The 14,180-nt window shown below is 39.4% G+C and overlaps 1 protein-coding gene across 1 annotated transcript in view; it reads right to left on the bottom strand.

Annotated features, from left to right (window-relative positions):
• Positions 1 to 391: 391 nt before the first annotated feature.
• The window catches only part of brinp1 (bone morphogenetic protein/retinoic acid inducible neural-specific 1), a 115,922-nt gene continuing 102,133 nt past the window's right edge, over positions 392 to 14,180 (bottom strand). The window contains exons 7-8 of the mRNA XM_055200289.2: positions 10,840 to 11,062; positions 392 to 3,713 (exon numbers count right to left, since the gene is read on the bottom strand). Coding sequence (XP_055056264.1) covers positions 2,573 to 3,713; positions 10,840 to 11,062 — 1,364 coding nt within the window. The 3' untranslated portion in view covers positions 392 to 2,572. The remainder of the gene's footprint in view (positions 3,714 to 10,839; positions 11,063 to 14,180) is intronic.

Raw genomic sequence — 14,180 nt, 5'->3', positions numbered from 1 at the left:
TCCACACAAAGATAAATTTTTTTAGTTTTAATATGAATCTGAAGATAGATGACATCCCGTGTGAGCCTCCAACACTTTCTCGTGGCAATTCGTACATATTTAACAAGTTGGCTAATTTGTATTCATTCGTACGATTGAGCTCATGCATTTTGTACGATTTGCTTTCACCCCTGTGCTGTTGGGGGTTAGGGGTGGTGTTTGATGATCGTATGTTTTTATACAATTCACTTTGTACAAATTCATACGAATCAGCCAACTCGTAAAATACATCCAAAGTCCGGTGAGATCAAGCTAGAGTGTCTGAAGTGTCCTACAGCGGATGACTCCACGTGTCCTTTAATAACAGGAATAATTAGTTCTAGCTCATGTGTGGTACAAACAAGCATTGCTCTTCTTATTAAATATAGCATTTTAATGAGAAATAGATTATTATTTGAAACATTCATTTGAAGAAAGCTGATATAGTCATTTCAACAGAACAGCAGAAATTACAGAAAGTACTGAAAGCAGTTGGTCAACCCACTGAAGGACCGGTCAGATTGTGTCGTACATGATGTGTGAAACAAAAGCGTACAGAAGGCAGTATGCATGAAGCTGAAAGCGTGCGTCGCTCGCCAACATCACTAACAGATTGAATTTGAAGAAGATCAGCTGGTGACGTTTGTCCTGACGTGACAAAATGAACTTCTGCCGTATTTACACATTTGTGCTGCTGGGGGAGAGATGTTGTGTACTGCCGTTCATGTGTGGAGTAATCTAAGAAAAGCTTTCGATTCAATGGCTATATCAAGACAAATCAGTTATTTACACATAAAATACATAGTCAACTCTTAATTCATTAACCAGGTTACGTCTCGCAACAGTATATTTTAAATCCATGCAAAAAAAACTTTGCTTTTGGCCCTGTTCCCATGAGTCGTGTGTTTAAATTCAGATGGTCCTGTTACTGTGAAACAAATTAAACAATTATAATAAAATAAAAGGAATTTGTGGCGTAAAAGCATTAAAGGGTTAGCTAACAGGCACTTAATACGATTGGATAATAATAATGGTGAATAAATAATAATAATAATAATAGCATTCCCTCTATTGTGGACACAACTCTAGTGAAGGTTCATTGCACAAAACATAAAAATAAATATATATGAGCCCCAGATCCCAGCTAAAATTTTAGATCAGTTAACATGTCTAACAGTTAAACCTGAATTGCATCAAGGAATATAAAACTCAACTAAAATCTTAGAAAAGTAAAGTCTACATTTGGTATACAAGCAGATCTTGAGATTAAAATCATCATAGATATTTGAAATTTTAATACACCGTTGTTGTGGATTCACTCTTGTTAATGAACGCGATGGCTTTACATTGTCATGCCGTAATCCCGCAGTACATGTTCAGTATATAGATGTTTTCAGACCACTGTGCTATACTTCATTAGAAAAGGTTTGAAAAACAAAAATACAAAAGCAATTCGTAGGACATTTCTCACAAAATGTGCCCGGTGTCATCCTGTTTTTCGTTTTTTTTTCAGTGTTTCATTCCTCTGAGAAATGTATGGCTTTATGCAAACCCTCGAAGAGATGAACCAATGCAGAAACTCGACATATCAGCATTTCATCACAACATGTACATTATGCTCAGCTATACAAAACAGCATGAATGAGTGAATGAATGAATGATGTTAAACCATAGACACTGAGCTCGCTGAAGAACAAAGATGTTACTCTCGAAACACAACAGACAGGAGCCACACACTGAACTCAGTTCACCTGCAGACGGCAACAAACGTTAGCATCGGAAAGACCGGACGTCCAAACGGCGGATCGTCCGACTGAAGAAAATGACGTCTGTACTGAAATCAACTCTTAGAGGGACAAGAGAGGAAGAATGAAAGGACAAGACTGTACAATTAATGATGATTTTTTTTTAAATCACTACTTCTGTCTTGTTTTCCAATGATTCATTCGTAAAAGAAAACTATATAGAAACAATGGATAGATAGCATCTATACTAAATAAAAAACTTTCCTGCCAATTGGCATTTTAAAAACTTATATATTAAATGTTGTTAGAATTAAAAGTTAGACAAATCTCTGAAATGATCTGAAAAATAAGAATCATTAAATGAACAAATGTTTGGTAGATTTTCTTGTTTTGGGAAAACAAGACACAAATACTGATGATTATGTTTTTAGCGTATAAATCGTCGCTTTGTGTGATGTTAACAGATTTTGGTTCTGCCCTTCACATCTTGGCAGTTTTCAAATGTACCACTGCTCCCTCCAAGGAAAATCAAGGCCTCGGTGTCACTGGATGTCGAATTTAATTGTTTTTGATCTTTTTCTCGTAATTTTCTTTTAGGAAATGACAGACATGCTTCGACAAATATGATACAGTATTTTTTTGTTCCATTTATCGTCGTTTGTGAACTAAAATGATATCTCTCGTTACTTTAAATTTCCGTTGAACAATTACACTTACAAAGTTGTTAATAATACATCAAAAAAGCAAAGGTTCGAAATGAAAAGAGGAAAATAAAAAGGTCTCTCAACCTCAGTTTATTTTCTTTTTAACTAGCAGAGTTTGGTGGTCAGATGGTCCGATTGTTTTAAGATTTCTGTGTTGTACATGTCCAAGGCGTGATTGACTCGAATCATCTCGCTGTTGTTGAGCTTCAGCCGATGTTTCAGCATACAGGAGAACAGGTCCAGCTGGGGCTTCCCGGGCGCCACCGGAGGGGCCAGTCGGTTAATTCTCTCCCGTATGTCCAACAGCAGGAGCATGATGGACGAGGACGAGTAGAACTGCGTCCCCTGAGCGTACGACTGATTGACCTGCTGGACGGCGCTCCTCAGCAAATCGGCATTGAATCGCAAGCTGTAGCCGAACACCTGGATGTCGGAGATCTTGATGTAGATCTGCCGCTTGTTGGGGTCGGAGAGGTCCACCGGGCCCTGGCCGGTGTCGTTCCGCATGACGGTGGGCACCTTGGCGCGGCTCCGCAGGTAGATGTGCACCGTTTCGAAGAACGTCTTCCAGCGGTTGCCCAGCAACAAGGTCCAGTTAAAGCACTGCGAGTTCTGGAGCCGCACCTTCTCCCAGCGCGGGTAGCCGTGCTCGCCGAACGGCATGCTCCAGCCCTCCGAGTGACTCCCGCTGAACGGGTTGACGTAAACGAAGAACATGGGATCCACGCTGCTGTTGCGCATTTGGCAGATCTTCATGGACAGGCCCACCATCATGTGCAGGTAGTCCATGCGGTTCTTGTTGCTCTTCAGCGTCAGCGACATCCGCTTGCGCCACCGCGGGTCGAAGAAGGTCTCCAGGCGCACCTCGTTGCTGATGAAGGTGGTGTGGATGTGCAGACGCGAGTCCATCTTCTGCAGCAGGTACTTCAGCTCCAGGTCCTGGAAGTCCAGGTCCGTCTCGAAGCTGACGAACTGCTCGCTGCGCTCCGAGTCTACGTTCTGCGGCTCGCAGCGCCCGCGGTACAGCTTGTAGCCCTTGTTGCAGGAGCCGCACTGCGAGATGTTGGACAGGCTGCACATGGCGCAGCTGTTGTTGCCGCCGATCACGCACGGGATCGGACGCTGGCACAGGGTTGCCCCCGTGTGGCACACGCAGGTACGTTGGCTTTCCAGGAAGGTTCCCCAAAAGCCGTTCTCGTTGCAGTAGAGGAAGGACTGGACTCTGTTCAGCCATTGCAGCACCGATCTGTAATGGACACATGACGTAATGGAGTTAAAGCGAGCAGAATGCAATAGAATATCTACATACATGATGCCACAGTCTCCTAACGCTTGTTTTTAATAACATTAGGCATTCAAAGTGGGAACTTTCCAAATGAACCCTTTTCTAAATATCAAGATGCGTTTTTGTACAATATGACTCACTACAGGTAACTACCCATATCCAGTTCTATTTGAAATCAAAATACATTTCTGAAACATAATACACAACAGACCTTTAATGGTGACATCTACACAGAAGGTTTGTGGCTTTATTAAGTGCAAAAATGATCCAGAGTCAGTTTTTCATGCCCATTTACAACCCTAGGATTTGTCTTTATAATGAAATGGTCTATTATTACCTTATTTGAAGGGATCATGAATAATAATGTTGAGCTCTGTTCTGATTGGCTGTTTCTCAGAGCAGCTCCTTCAGTAGCTCTGTGTGTGTGTAAACAGATCTTATGTTTGAGTCTGCAGTCACAACTTTGTTAGTAGCATTGCAACAACATTGTACTTAATTTAATGTTGGGGCGTAGATGTAACGTCACAGTTGGTGTTATGTTGGTCTGTTTTCCAGCGGTCTTTTGCATGCACAAGGTTTACATAAGAAGGCTCATGATATGTCATACCCTGTACACAACTCTTATTATTCATCTATGCCTACATAAGTACAGTTTTACATTCTAAGGCACCTTAATAAACATTTAATGCTTTGTAGTCTGTAGTGAGCTGTACCGTTTATTATTTCTGTACACTATTAAACCTTTAAAATATAGGGAATATCTCATGACGCAGCTGCACATGTGCTATTCAATCTAAAGCTATAATAAAGAAATGTTATTTGATTTTCAATTCCCTCTAGATGACTTGACCAATAAAGACCTTCCAATTCGCCTCATTTCAATTTAAAGGCATTTATGGGCAACTCACTTGCGGCTTTTAATAATGTTTATTTTTGTATTAATTTTAATATGCGAGCTTTATGTGATCTGAGAGACAAAACTCCCTCACGTTATACTGTATTATCTAATTGCTTTTCCCAATATGGATTTCGGTTGCTTGCTGATTTGTTTAGTTATTTGTTCGTCTAAAACAAGAGGCTGATTCGAGTCACCGCAGGGAATCATATGTAGATGACGGCGCTTTGTTTTCACATTGTCATGTTTGTATTGAGGCACTGAAGCGCTCCGCTCATCCACAGACTGAAAGCTGTTTATCATTCAACTGTGATAATAACAATATAATATCTCAAATCACGTTATTGAGGAGAGATGTGTCACAACCCGGCTCATGTCTACAGACCAGAACATCACGGGTTAGGACCAAACCTTTACAACGAATCCCCTACAACCATCCTGAATGCCCAAGAAACAGCATGACAAGATGCAACACTTACTGTTTTATGTTAGCACTCCTCACATTTTCTTAAAAAAAAGTTACATTTCATTATTTCTGAAAGTAAGTTTGGTGGTGTCAAAGAGGACAAGTATGAAAAATACAATGACAGTTCTTAATACTGTTGTTTATTACATATGAAAATACTTTAATCATTGTTCACCTTGACTCTTGACCATTTTTTATCATGCATGTATTTAAAAACGTTATACCAACATAAGCAAACCTAAAAATCAGTTTTTTTTTAAACCAGACTGAGATCTCATTGAGAGTTTCAGCCCAACCGGACATTCGGTTACCTGATCCTGGATCTTATTCAGGAAGCAGCAACTCTAGAGACAAAGTATTCATGTAAAACTTGCATCAGCTTTTTCCCAGCCAGGAATAAACAGAGCTGACTTTGAAAAGCTTCTCGAAAGTAAAAAGTGCACGATTTGCAAAAGGCCAATAATTGAGCAAACATGAGGTTAAAGCTGAGCTCTTACTCCACGCATAGACCTTGAGCTTTACTATTTCTGTTATAAATATTATTATTTATTTTTAAAGTCCCCCTGTAGTCAATATTTGTATCCCTTAAAACTCATCATGAACATCATAATAGCACATGTAAAAGATTTTTAGTCATTTCTTCATGCTTTAAAACAGCTCAACACCCTTGCTTCATTTAGTACATGCAAATATATTCATATGCAAATTAGTCCCCGCCTCTACTCTTTCACGCTACTTCCGACCATAGATTTATATGTAAATAGATGCTACATTCGGCAGTTTTAGACACATAACTGCAAAGTCTGGTTTTACACAATGCATACGTGAACTGCACATACTATTTAGCGAGTTATTAAATAATCGTGTTTTTCTTCGGTGTCATGCTGCCCAAGTGCAGTGAACACACATACTGATTTCTAAACTCATAAGTAGAAATTTCAACAGAAATTTACCGAAAGTTTCTGAACTCAAAGTTACTTCTCTGGATAATTGGTGTGCTATTAAACCGGAAGCCGAGTTTCTCAACATCTTCCTCAGGAGCTTTATGGGGAGGATGGAGGCGGTTTGCTATTAATAATGAGCAACGAGATGCTCTGCTAAGTGTCAGCAAGAAATCCTCAGCCATCTTCTCTCATCAGTACCTTTTAAGACAGAGAGCGGGTCAGTGGAGACAAGAGCCACATCTGAGTGACAGCATAGCCAACACAACACGCGAGAGCTCAGAATAACCGCTCATGAGTGATTGATCAATAGAAATGCAGAAGATTCATTGTGAAAAGAACCTTAACGCAGGGCCGTATTGTTTTATGATGTACCCTCAGACTGCTCTATTCCTTTTCTAAGAGTTGATATCTGTATGGCATAATGATTGACTGTATTTACAGCTCTTCAGAGACTTATGACTCTTGGGTTATCAGATTTTTGTGTTGTCTGCCTTTCAGAAAAAAACTGGAAGGCAGCATCAACAATAACAACCGATTCAAATTTCTCAGCCTGAGGTTACAATTGCAAACAAGTTCCCAAACGTGTCTAATGAACACTGTTGAGACGTGTTTGTTGTGTTTGCTGGATGTGGATAGAATAGAAACCACAAAGTCAACGTGAAATGTAACTTTAAAGCTTTAAATATACTTGACGTGGCATCAACACTTGACATAGCAAGTTTTTCTTCATCATGCATACTAAAATGTGTGTTCTCTACTATTTAAAAGCACATTGTTTGCCATCTAAATTATCTTTTTAAACCAATTTACCCCTGCTGAAAAAACAGCATAGACCAGCATTATTCCCATCAAAACAATATATGGGATGGTGGTGAATGTGTTGGTATGCTGATGACCTCCAGCTAAACCAGCACCAAACCAGCATGGACCAGCATGGGACTTATGCTGGTCTATGCTGGTGTTCACCAGCAAACCAGCACCAAAACACAACATATGCTGGTCTTGTTTGTATGCTGGTTTTTCCAGCAGGGTAATGATAGGGATTAAGCTAGCGCCAGTTTAGCATTAGCTTGTGGTGGGATATAGACAGCATGAAAAATACCAAAGTAAACTCTGTTGGAAAACAGCCTGCATATAATCCCCGAGTCCAGAGAGCAAAACGGTTTAACAGTACCATTGTTGACACCTTTTCCTTTGCCGGAGTCATCTGTTTTGTTCGCTAGTTCGGTCCGTTAGCTCAATAGCCTCTGGGCTGTTAGCATTCAGCCAGGTTTCAGTGAAAAAAGACGTACAATTGCTCAAATATCCTCAAGTGTCAACTTGTCAATCTTGACAATAGACTGGGTGTTCGTAAAGAATAGGCTGGGTAACATTGGGCTATCGGGGGAGCTACTTAGCCTAGCATGTATGCCCACTCATTTGCCGAACTCTTCCTCTCTCTCTCTCACGGTGTAGTTTGAAGACTGTGAGAGAGGAACTTATGGTATACTGGAAGGAGGGAGTGGAATAAAACTCACTGTACTAATGTCCAGTATCTTTTGTCAGTCATATGTTATGTAAGCCTGTTAGAAATCAAAACTTACAGCGCATAAAAGGCATGTAGGAACAAAAACACTAAAAAGTGGCACTTAGTGAGAGAGCTCTGAGCCGCTGCGTCCATACGTGCCGCCTACCCTCTGAATCTAACAGCTGAAGGGTTTCCATCCAAGAAAATCAAAAGACTCACACACAACCATCGGACAACAGAAAATATTCTGCAATGGAGGGAAAACGAGTCTTGCTTAAGGGCCACAGAGTCGCAACCTGCCAGCCATGAAACTTGAACCACCAACCTTCGGGTTACAAGCTCAACTATAACCATTAGGCCACAAGTGCCTCAGTTTTTTTGTTCACACACAGTATGGTCACCATATTATAACTGTTAGCTGAATAATAATATGACTTATACAACAAGACAATATGCAACACATTGGCAAAGTGATCACGCCAAGATACTCATGGATCATCCCCTTCTGGCCTAAGTGCTATTTTAGGACATACTGTATAACCAAGGGAACTGCATTCAACATCTGCATGTTCCCCCAGAGAATATTTACCATAAAAACTGATTACACTTACTTCTTAGTTTATTCAAATGGATGCTAATTCAGTTCCCTGTTATCGGTTAGCTAAACTAGCCTCGGCTAAACGTTGACTTTGAAGTAAGAACACAGTGTTAAATGCAAACAGAAATACTCTCCACACTCCACTTTGAAGTTCAGCTTTTAACAAAATGCCTTAAAATCCCTTTTTTTTTTCAGTTTGGAGCAACACACCGCATGCAGTCCTGTTTTACAGGGAAGTAAAACTGCAGATTTTATTCTGTATTGTGTTTCTGTCTGTGTGCTATCAGATATCTAAGATCTTTGATAAAACTCATTATAGATCACTTTAAATCTAAACTTAAGACTTTTCTCTTTAAAAAAGCATTTACATAATTTTTCTAGTAAATGTACTTATCTCGCAACAGTTAGCCTGTACGGAACAAAGCATTCACATAACTCGTCTGGGTAATTTACTAATGCCGCAATAGTTAGCCTGTTTGGAACCGAGCAGATATTAAAACAACACTGTGTGACACTTGCATTACATACGAACGGCCCCTATAGGATTTTGTTTCTCTCTCCCTGTCTTGTCCTCGAACCCGAGGACATTCAGACAAACAGACCCAGTTACGGCTGCTGTGGAGGTCAACACACCACTACTGATTTACTGGCCGTCCTTCAACGTCATGCCCAGCCGATGCCTGACCAATGACCACCGGCAGAACCCGTTTTATCTCCTTATCCATTTACATACCGTTAACATCCCATATAAATATATATATATATACAGTCGATCTCCCAGGGTTTTTTTCCCTCCTAACACTTTTTTTCCTCCTTGGCTTAAAAAGTTGGGAGGTTTTTCTCCTAGGGGGGTTTTCAACCCCGGGGAGTCAGCTGACATTGGCTTAACTTAGCACCCTCTTGTATATGTAACATTATTAATACACTCGCTTGTAAAGGTTATTCATAGCCGCTGTATTTGCTACTTATGTTGTCTGTCGATTTTGTCTGTCTGTGTTTCCCCCTGCTTCTATTAATGAAAAGCTGCTTTGAAACAATTACCAATTGTGAAAAGCGCTAAATAAAATTGAATTGAATTGTCTCCAATGGATTGGGAATGAACATTTTTATCATTAATGATGACTAATTATCTCTCGATTAGTAAAACACAAACATCATTATTATCTCATTTATTTACTTTTCTTTTGGTTTTGCACTTCTTTAGAAAGACAATGGTTTTAAGTCAAGCTTGCTTGTGGTCAGATAATTCAATCTGTTTACACTTCTCAGTTTAATCTTCAGTACAAATATAAGGATCAAGTCTCAGCAGGCCTCTTAAGGATAACTGGCATTTAAAATAATCTTCATTAGTGAAAATGTATATCCAATCATTAAATCTGATCATCTGGACAGAAAAGCAACTCTTCAGCAGGAAGACATTTGACTGATAAACTTTAGAGAAGTCCAACAAAACATGTAACATCTGTCTCATAGTAGCATGAAAAACAACATCAGAGCTGAAATGCTGTTGCACACAAAGCCAAATAACCAAATCAAACAATTCCAGTAGGTCTCAGACAAAGGACCGTTGGCCCAGCGCATTATCATGATTAGAGTATAAATAGCACGCAGTGTGAAAAGTCGTGCAATACATACGCCAAATTCCAATTTTGCGTGCATATGATACGCCAGCCCTACCTGCTCACTTATACAGCGCATCTTTGCGTGTCGTTTTATTTATGGGTTTCTAAGAGTATATATATATTTTTTAAACCATTGTCACTTGGGTTTGGGGTTAGATTTGGGACTTGCTTTAGGATTGCTTTCATTTAATATACAGGTTTCTTCATGTTTTTGTCTATTTTTAAACCTTGGTCACTTGGAGTTGGGGTTAGATTTGGGGTTTGGGTTAAGATGTCATTTTATTTCACAAAAAGTTGTTCTAAACCCAAACATATCATGAAAATTTGACTTTTCCATGTTTAAGTGCTATAGTTGGGTCCCCAGTGCTTCTGTCAACCTAGAAAATGTGAAAAAGATCAACCCAGTAACTTAGTTTTGGTAAACCAATCTCTGCAAGCATAAAAAATAGGTGATTAAATTTGGCTCCCCTTGTGATGTCAGAAGGGGATCTTATTATAATAATACCACCCCTTTATCTGCACTTTTCAACCATGGTACTGCCATTTAGCGCGGAGATCAATTCATTTGCATTTTAAAGGACACGCACAAAAACAACAAATTTTTGCTTACACCTACAAAGTGGCAATTTTAAAATTTTGTAATAAATTATCTGTGGGGTATTTTGAGCTAAAACGTCACATACTGTATGTACTCTGTGGACACCAAAGATTTATTTGACTCTTAAAAAATCTTATTAAAAATGTCCCCTTGAAGTGAACGGGAAGGACTAGTGTATCATATGCACGCAAAATTGGCTTATGTATTGCGACTTTTCACACTGCGCACTGTTTATACACAAATCAGGAAAATAGTCTGGTTGGCCAGTAAGTCCATATGAAAAATAATTTCTATAACATCTCGCTGACACTCAAAACTGTTGCTTAAAAACATATTCATTCAAACACATAATTTAACTTAATATGTAATAGTTTTAATGTCCGAGCTCCAGTATACAGTACATGTAAAGTACAGTGTACACAATGTGATCCTATTTCTCTGAAGTACTGAGTCTCACCTCTCTCTGGGCATCTGGTGATTGGGGTTATGGTGGCATCGGACGCTCAGGCCGAAGAGTTTTCGAGCCGTACGCTGAAGTTTCAGTCTCTGGACCTCCAGTGAACTCTGTAGGAGTCGATAGCGGTTCTGGAGATCCCAGTCGCTGCCCCACAGCAGGTGAACGCTGCTCACGGGCAGAAAATGGGTCGGGGGCAGACGCTTCAGAAAAGACTTAAATTCATCTAGGATATAAGACAGAAACAGAGCGACATGAAATGTTGCAGGGCATTAACCACATACATGGAAAACTAAATGCTGTTAAGAGTGATGAAGAAAATGATTGACTTTCACAGATGTGGATTGATTTTAAGCACTTGTTAACCAGTGTGTCAATGCCATTACATGGAAAACCTTGTGGACTGTACAAAATGCAGATTACCATCTCATGTCTTTACTATAACGCTCTTCTTTTACAAGTTCTTTTTGATGTAACCTTTATTCCATTAACACTAACCAGGCTTTATTACATGGTTATCACAAAAACCTAATGCCAGGAGGACTATATGGATATTAGCTGAGATTAATTTTTATGTTCCTTTAACTCAATTGGTAGAGCACTGTGTTAGCAATGCAAAGGTGATGGGTTTAATTCCCATTGAACACAGATCTATGTACTCTCACATATAAATGTACTCTTGCAATGCATTCGTAGTTTGATTCAGTCAAATATGCATGTGTCTCAATTTGATCCTGATGGATTGATGGTAAATGTCAGTATCTGAACTATGGTCATGTCTGTATGTCTAAATGATGGTGTTAACTTGAACACACTGTGTTTAACACACTGTCTTCCTTTTCCCTCTGATGTATTTGATTTGCTATTAAAATGACACAGTGTGAATCCAGAAACTGTCCTCGGGCTTCAGAGAAATGTATCTGTCTATACAGCAACCCTGGAAATGAATATTATGTCTTAAACACAATAAAGAACACATCTTTGCTATTCTACAGATTGAAGAACACATGGCATGCATTTATCACAACCTAAACAGTGTTTTCACATCAACTCCCAAATGCCTCCACATTTGTGATGCCATGTACTCTCATGAAGTGCTTCATAGTGATTTACTTAATGTGGAAATTCAAATGAGCTCAGACACGGAAGTTTGCTAATTCGTAGTAATTATTTCTCCATTCACTCGTGTGAACATAAATGCAGACATGTTCAAAAACACTCCAGTTACAAACACAGAGAGACGTGTGGACAGACAGAAAAACTGAGAGACTGAGAAATGGACAGACAAAGACGGGGACAAGCAGAGAGATGGATAGTTAGAGAGACACAGAGATGAACAGAAAGAGATATACAGCGAGTGAGACAGAAATATGGACAAATGCATAGACAAACAAATGGACAGGCAGACAGTCAAAGAGATGGACAGACACAGAGATTGACAGACAGACAGATTGACAGAACAACCCTGTATGATGAAACTATGTACCTATAGTCACGTAAATTTGTCTTTTCCATGACACTGACACGTTTTTCGTCTTTCGGTGAAAATGTCACGGATTTCTGTTTACGTTTCACTGTCACATATTTGTTACTCAACTGTTTTGTCCTATTTTCAAACCATTGACGCTTCGGTTTAGGGTTAGAATTAGTGTTTGCGTTAGGATGTCACTTTAAGTATTGGTTTATACTATTTTTCATGATTTATTTTTTTTATATTTTATAATTTTTAAACCATTGTTGCCTGGCATTAGGGTTAGAGTTGGGTTGGGGTAAGATGTCATTTTATGTAAATCTTACCCTAAACTGAAGAGACAATGGTAAAAAATAGGACAAAACAGTTGAGTAACAAATACGTGACAGTGACACATAAACAGAAATAAGTGACATGTTCACGCAATAAGGCGGAAAAACATGTCAGTGTCATTGAAAAGACTCACAAATTTACGTGACTATAGCTACATAATTTTGTGATACAGGGTTGGACAGAAAGATAGGCCGAGTAGACAGACAGAGATTAACAGACAAACAGATTGCCAGAAAGACAGAGAGAGTGATACAGAGATTGCCAGAAAGACAGACAAAGCGACACAGAGATTCACAGACAGATTGACAGAAAGACAGACAGAGTGACACAGATATTGACAGACAGACAGATTAACAGAAAAACAGATGGACTGACAGAGCAATACAGAGACTGACAGAAAGACAGACAAAGCCACACAGAGATTGACAGACAGATTGACAGACAGACAGATTGACATAAAGACAGACAGAGTGACACAGAGATTCACAGACAGATTGACAGACAGACAGATTGACATAAAGACAGACAGAGTGACACAGAGATTCACAGACAGATTGACAGACAGACAGATTGACATAAAGACAGACAAAGCGACACAGAGATTCACAGACAGATTGACAGACAGACAGATTGACAGAAAGACAGACAGAGTGACACAGATATTGACATACAGACAGATTAACAGAAAAACAGATGGACTGACAGAGCAATACAGAGACTGACAGAAAGACAGACAAAGCAACACAGGGATTGACAGATAGACAGACAGATTAACAGAAAGACAGACAGAGTGACACAGAGATTGACAGACAGCCAGATTAACAGAAAGACAGATGGACTGACAGAGCGACACAGAGATTGACAGACAGATAAACAGATTGACAGACAGAGTGACACAGGGCCCTATTTTAACAATCTAAGGCGGTCCTCATTTATGTCCAAGAGACTCAATAATAATCTTTAACATTTCAATTCATTTATATTTTAAAACGTTTATGTGCTGCTGCACATCCATGTATGTGATAAGCAAACGCGCGTTGTCGTCTCGTTTATAGGTGCATACTACTAACGTGCTCATTAAATAAATAAAAAAACGTATTGCGCCATTGACTTTAGACTAGGTTTTAGTTGGTCAATGGCGTAGTCTATTTTAGTTGCCTCAAAATAGCAACACGCCAACAACAATGCATCTAAACACACCTCGTTTTCAGACCAGAACGCCCATGGGCGCAAAATTGGGTGCAAATGCCTTTGCTATTTAGACAACGTGGCACTAAATGTGGAAATCATAATTGCTCTTGGTTGGGTAAGTGTCTAGCAAAAGACACTTGCGTTGTGAATTGTGCTGCATTGCGCTGGGTGTATATAGAGCCCAGAGATTGACAGACAGACAGGTTGACAAAAAGACAGACAGAGAGACAGGCAGATGGACAGACATGCAGAGCAATGAACATTAAATTCCTTAGTGCTCATTTAAACGGAGAGAGCTAATAGACTCATTTGCACTTTAGCCTTCTGAAATGTTAAAATGATGCCTTGC

This window comes from Misgurnus anguillicaudatus, chromosome 22, assembly GCF_027580225.2.
Source record: "Misgurnus anguillicaudatus chromosome 22, ASM2758022v2, whole genome shotgun sequence".
NCBI lineage: Eukaryota > Metazoa > Chordata > Actinopteri > Cypriniformes > Cobitidae > Misgurnus > Misgurnus anguillicaudatus.
This window is presented reverse-complemented; position numbering and strand designations above follow the sequence as displayed.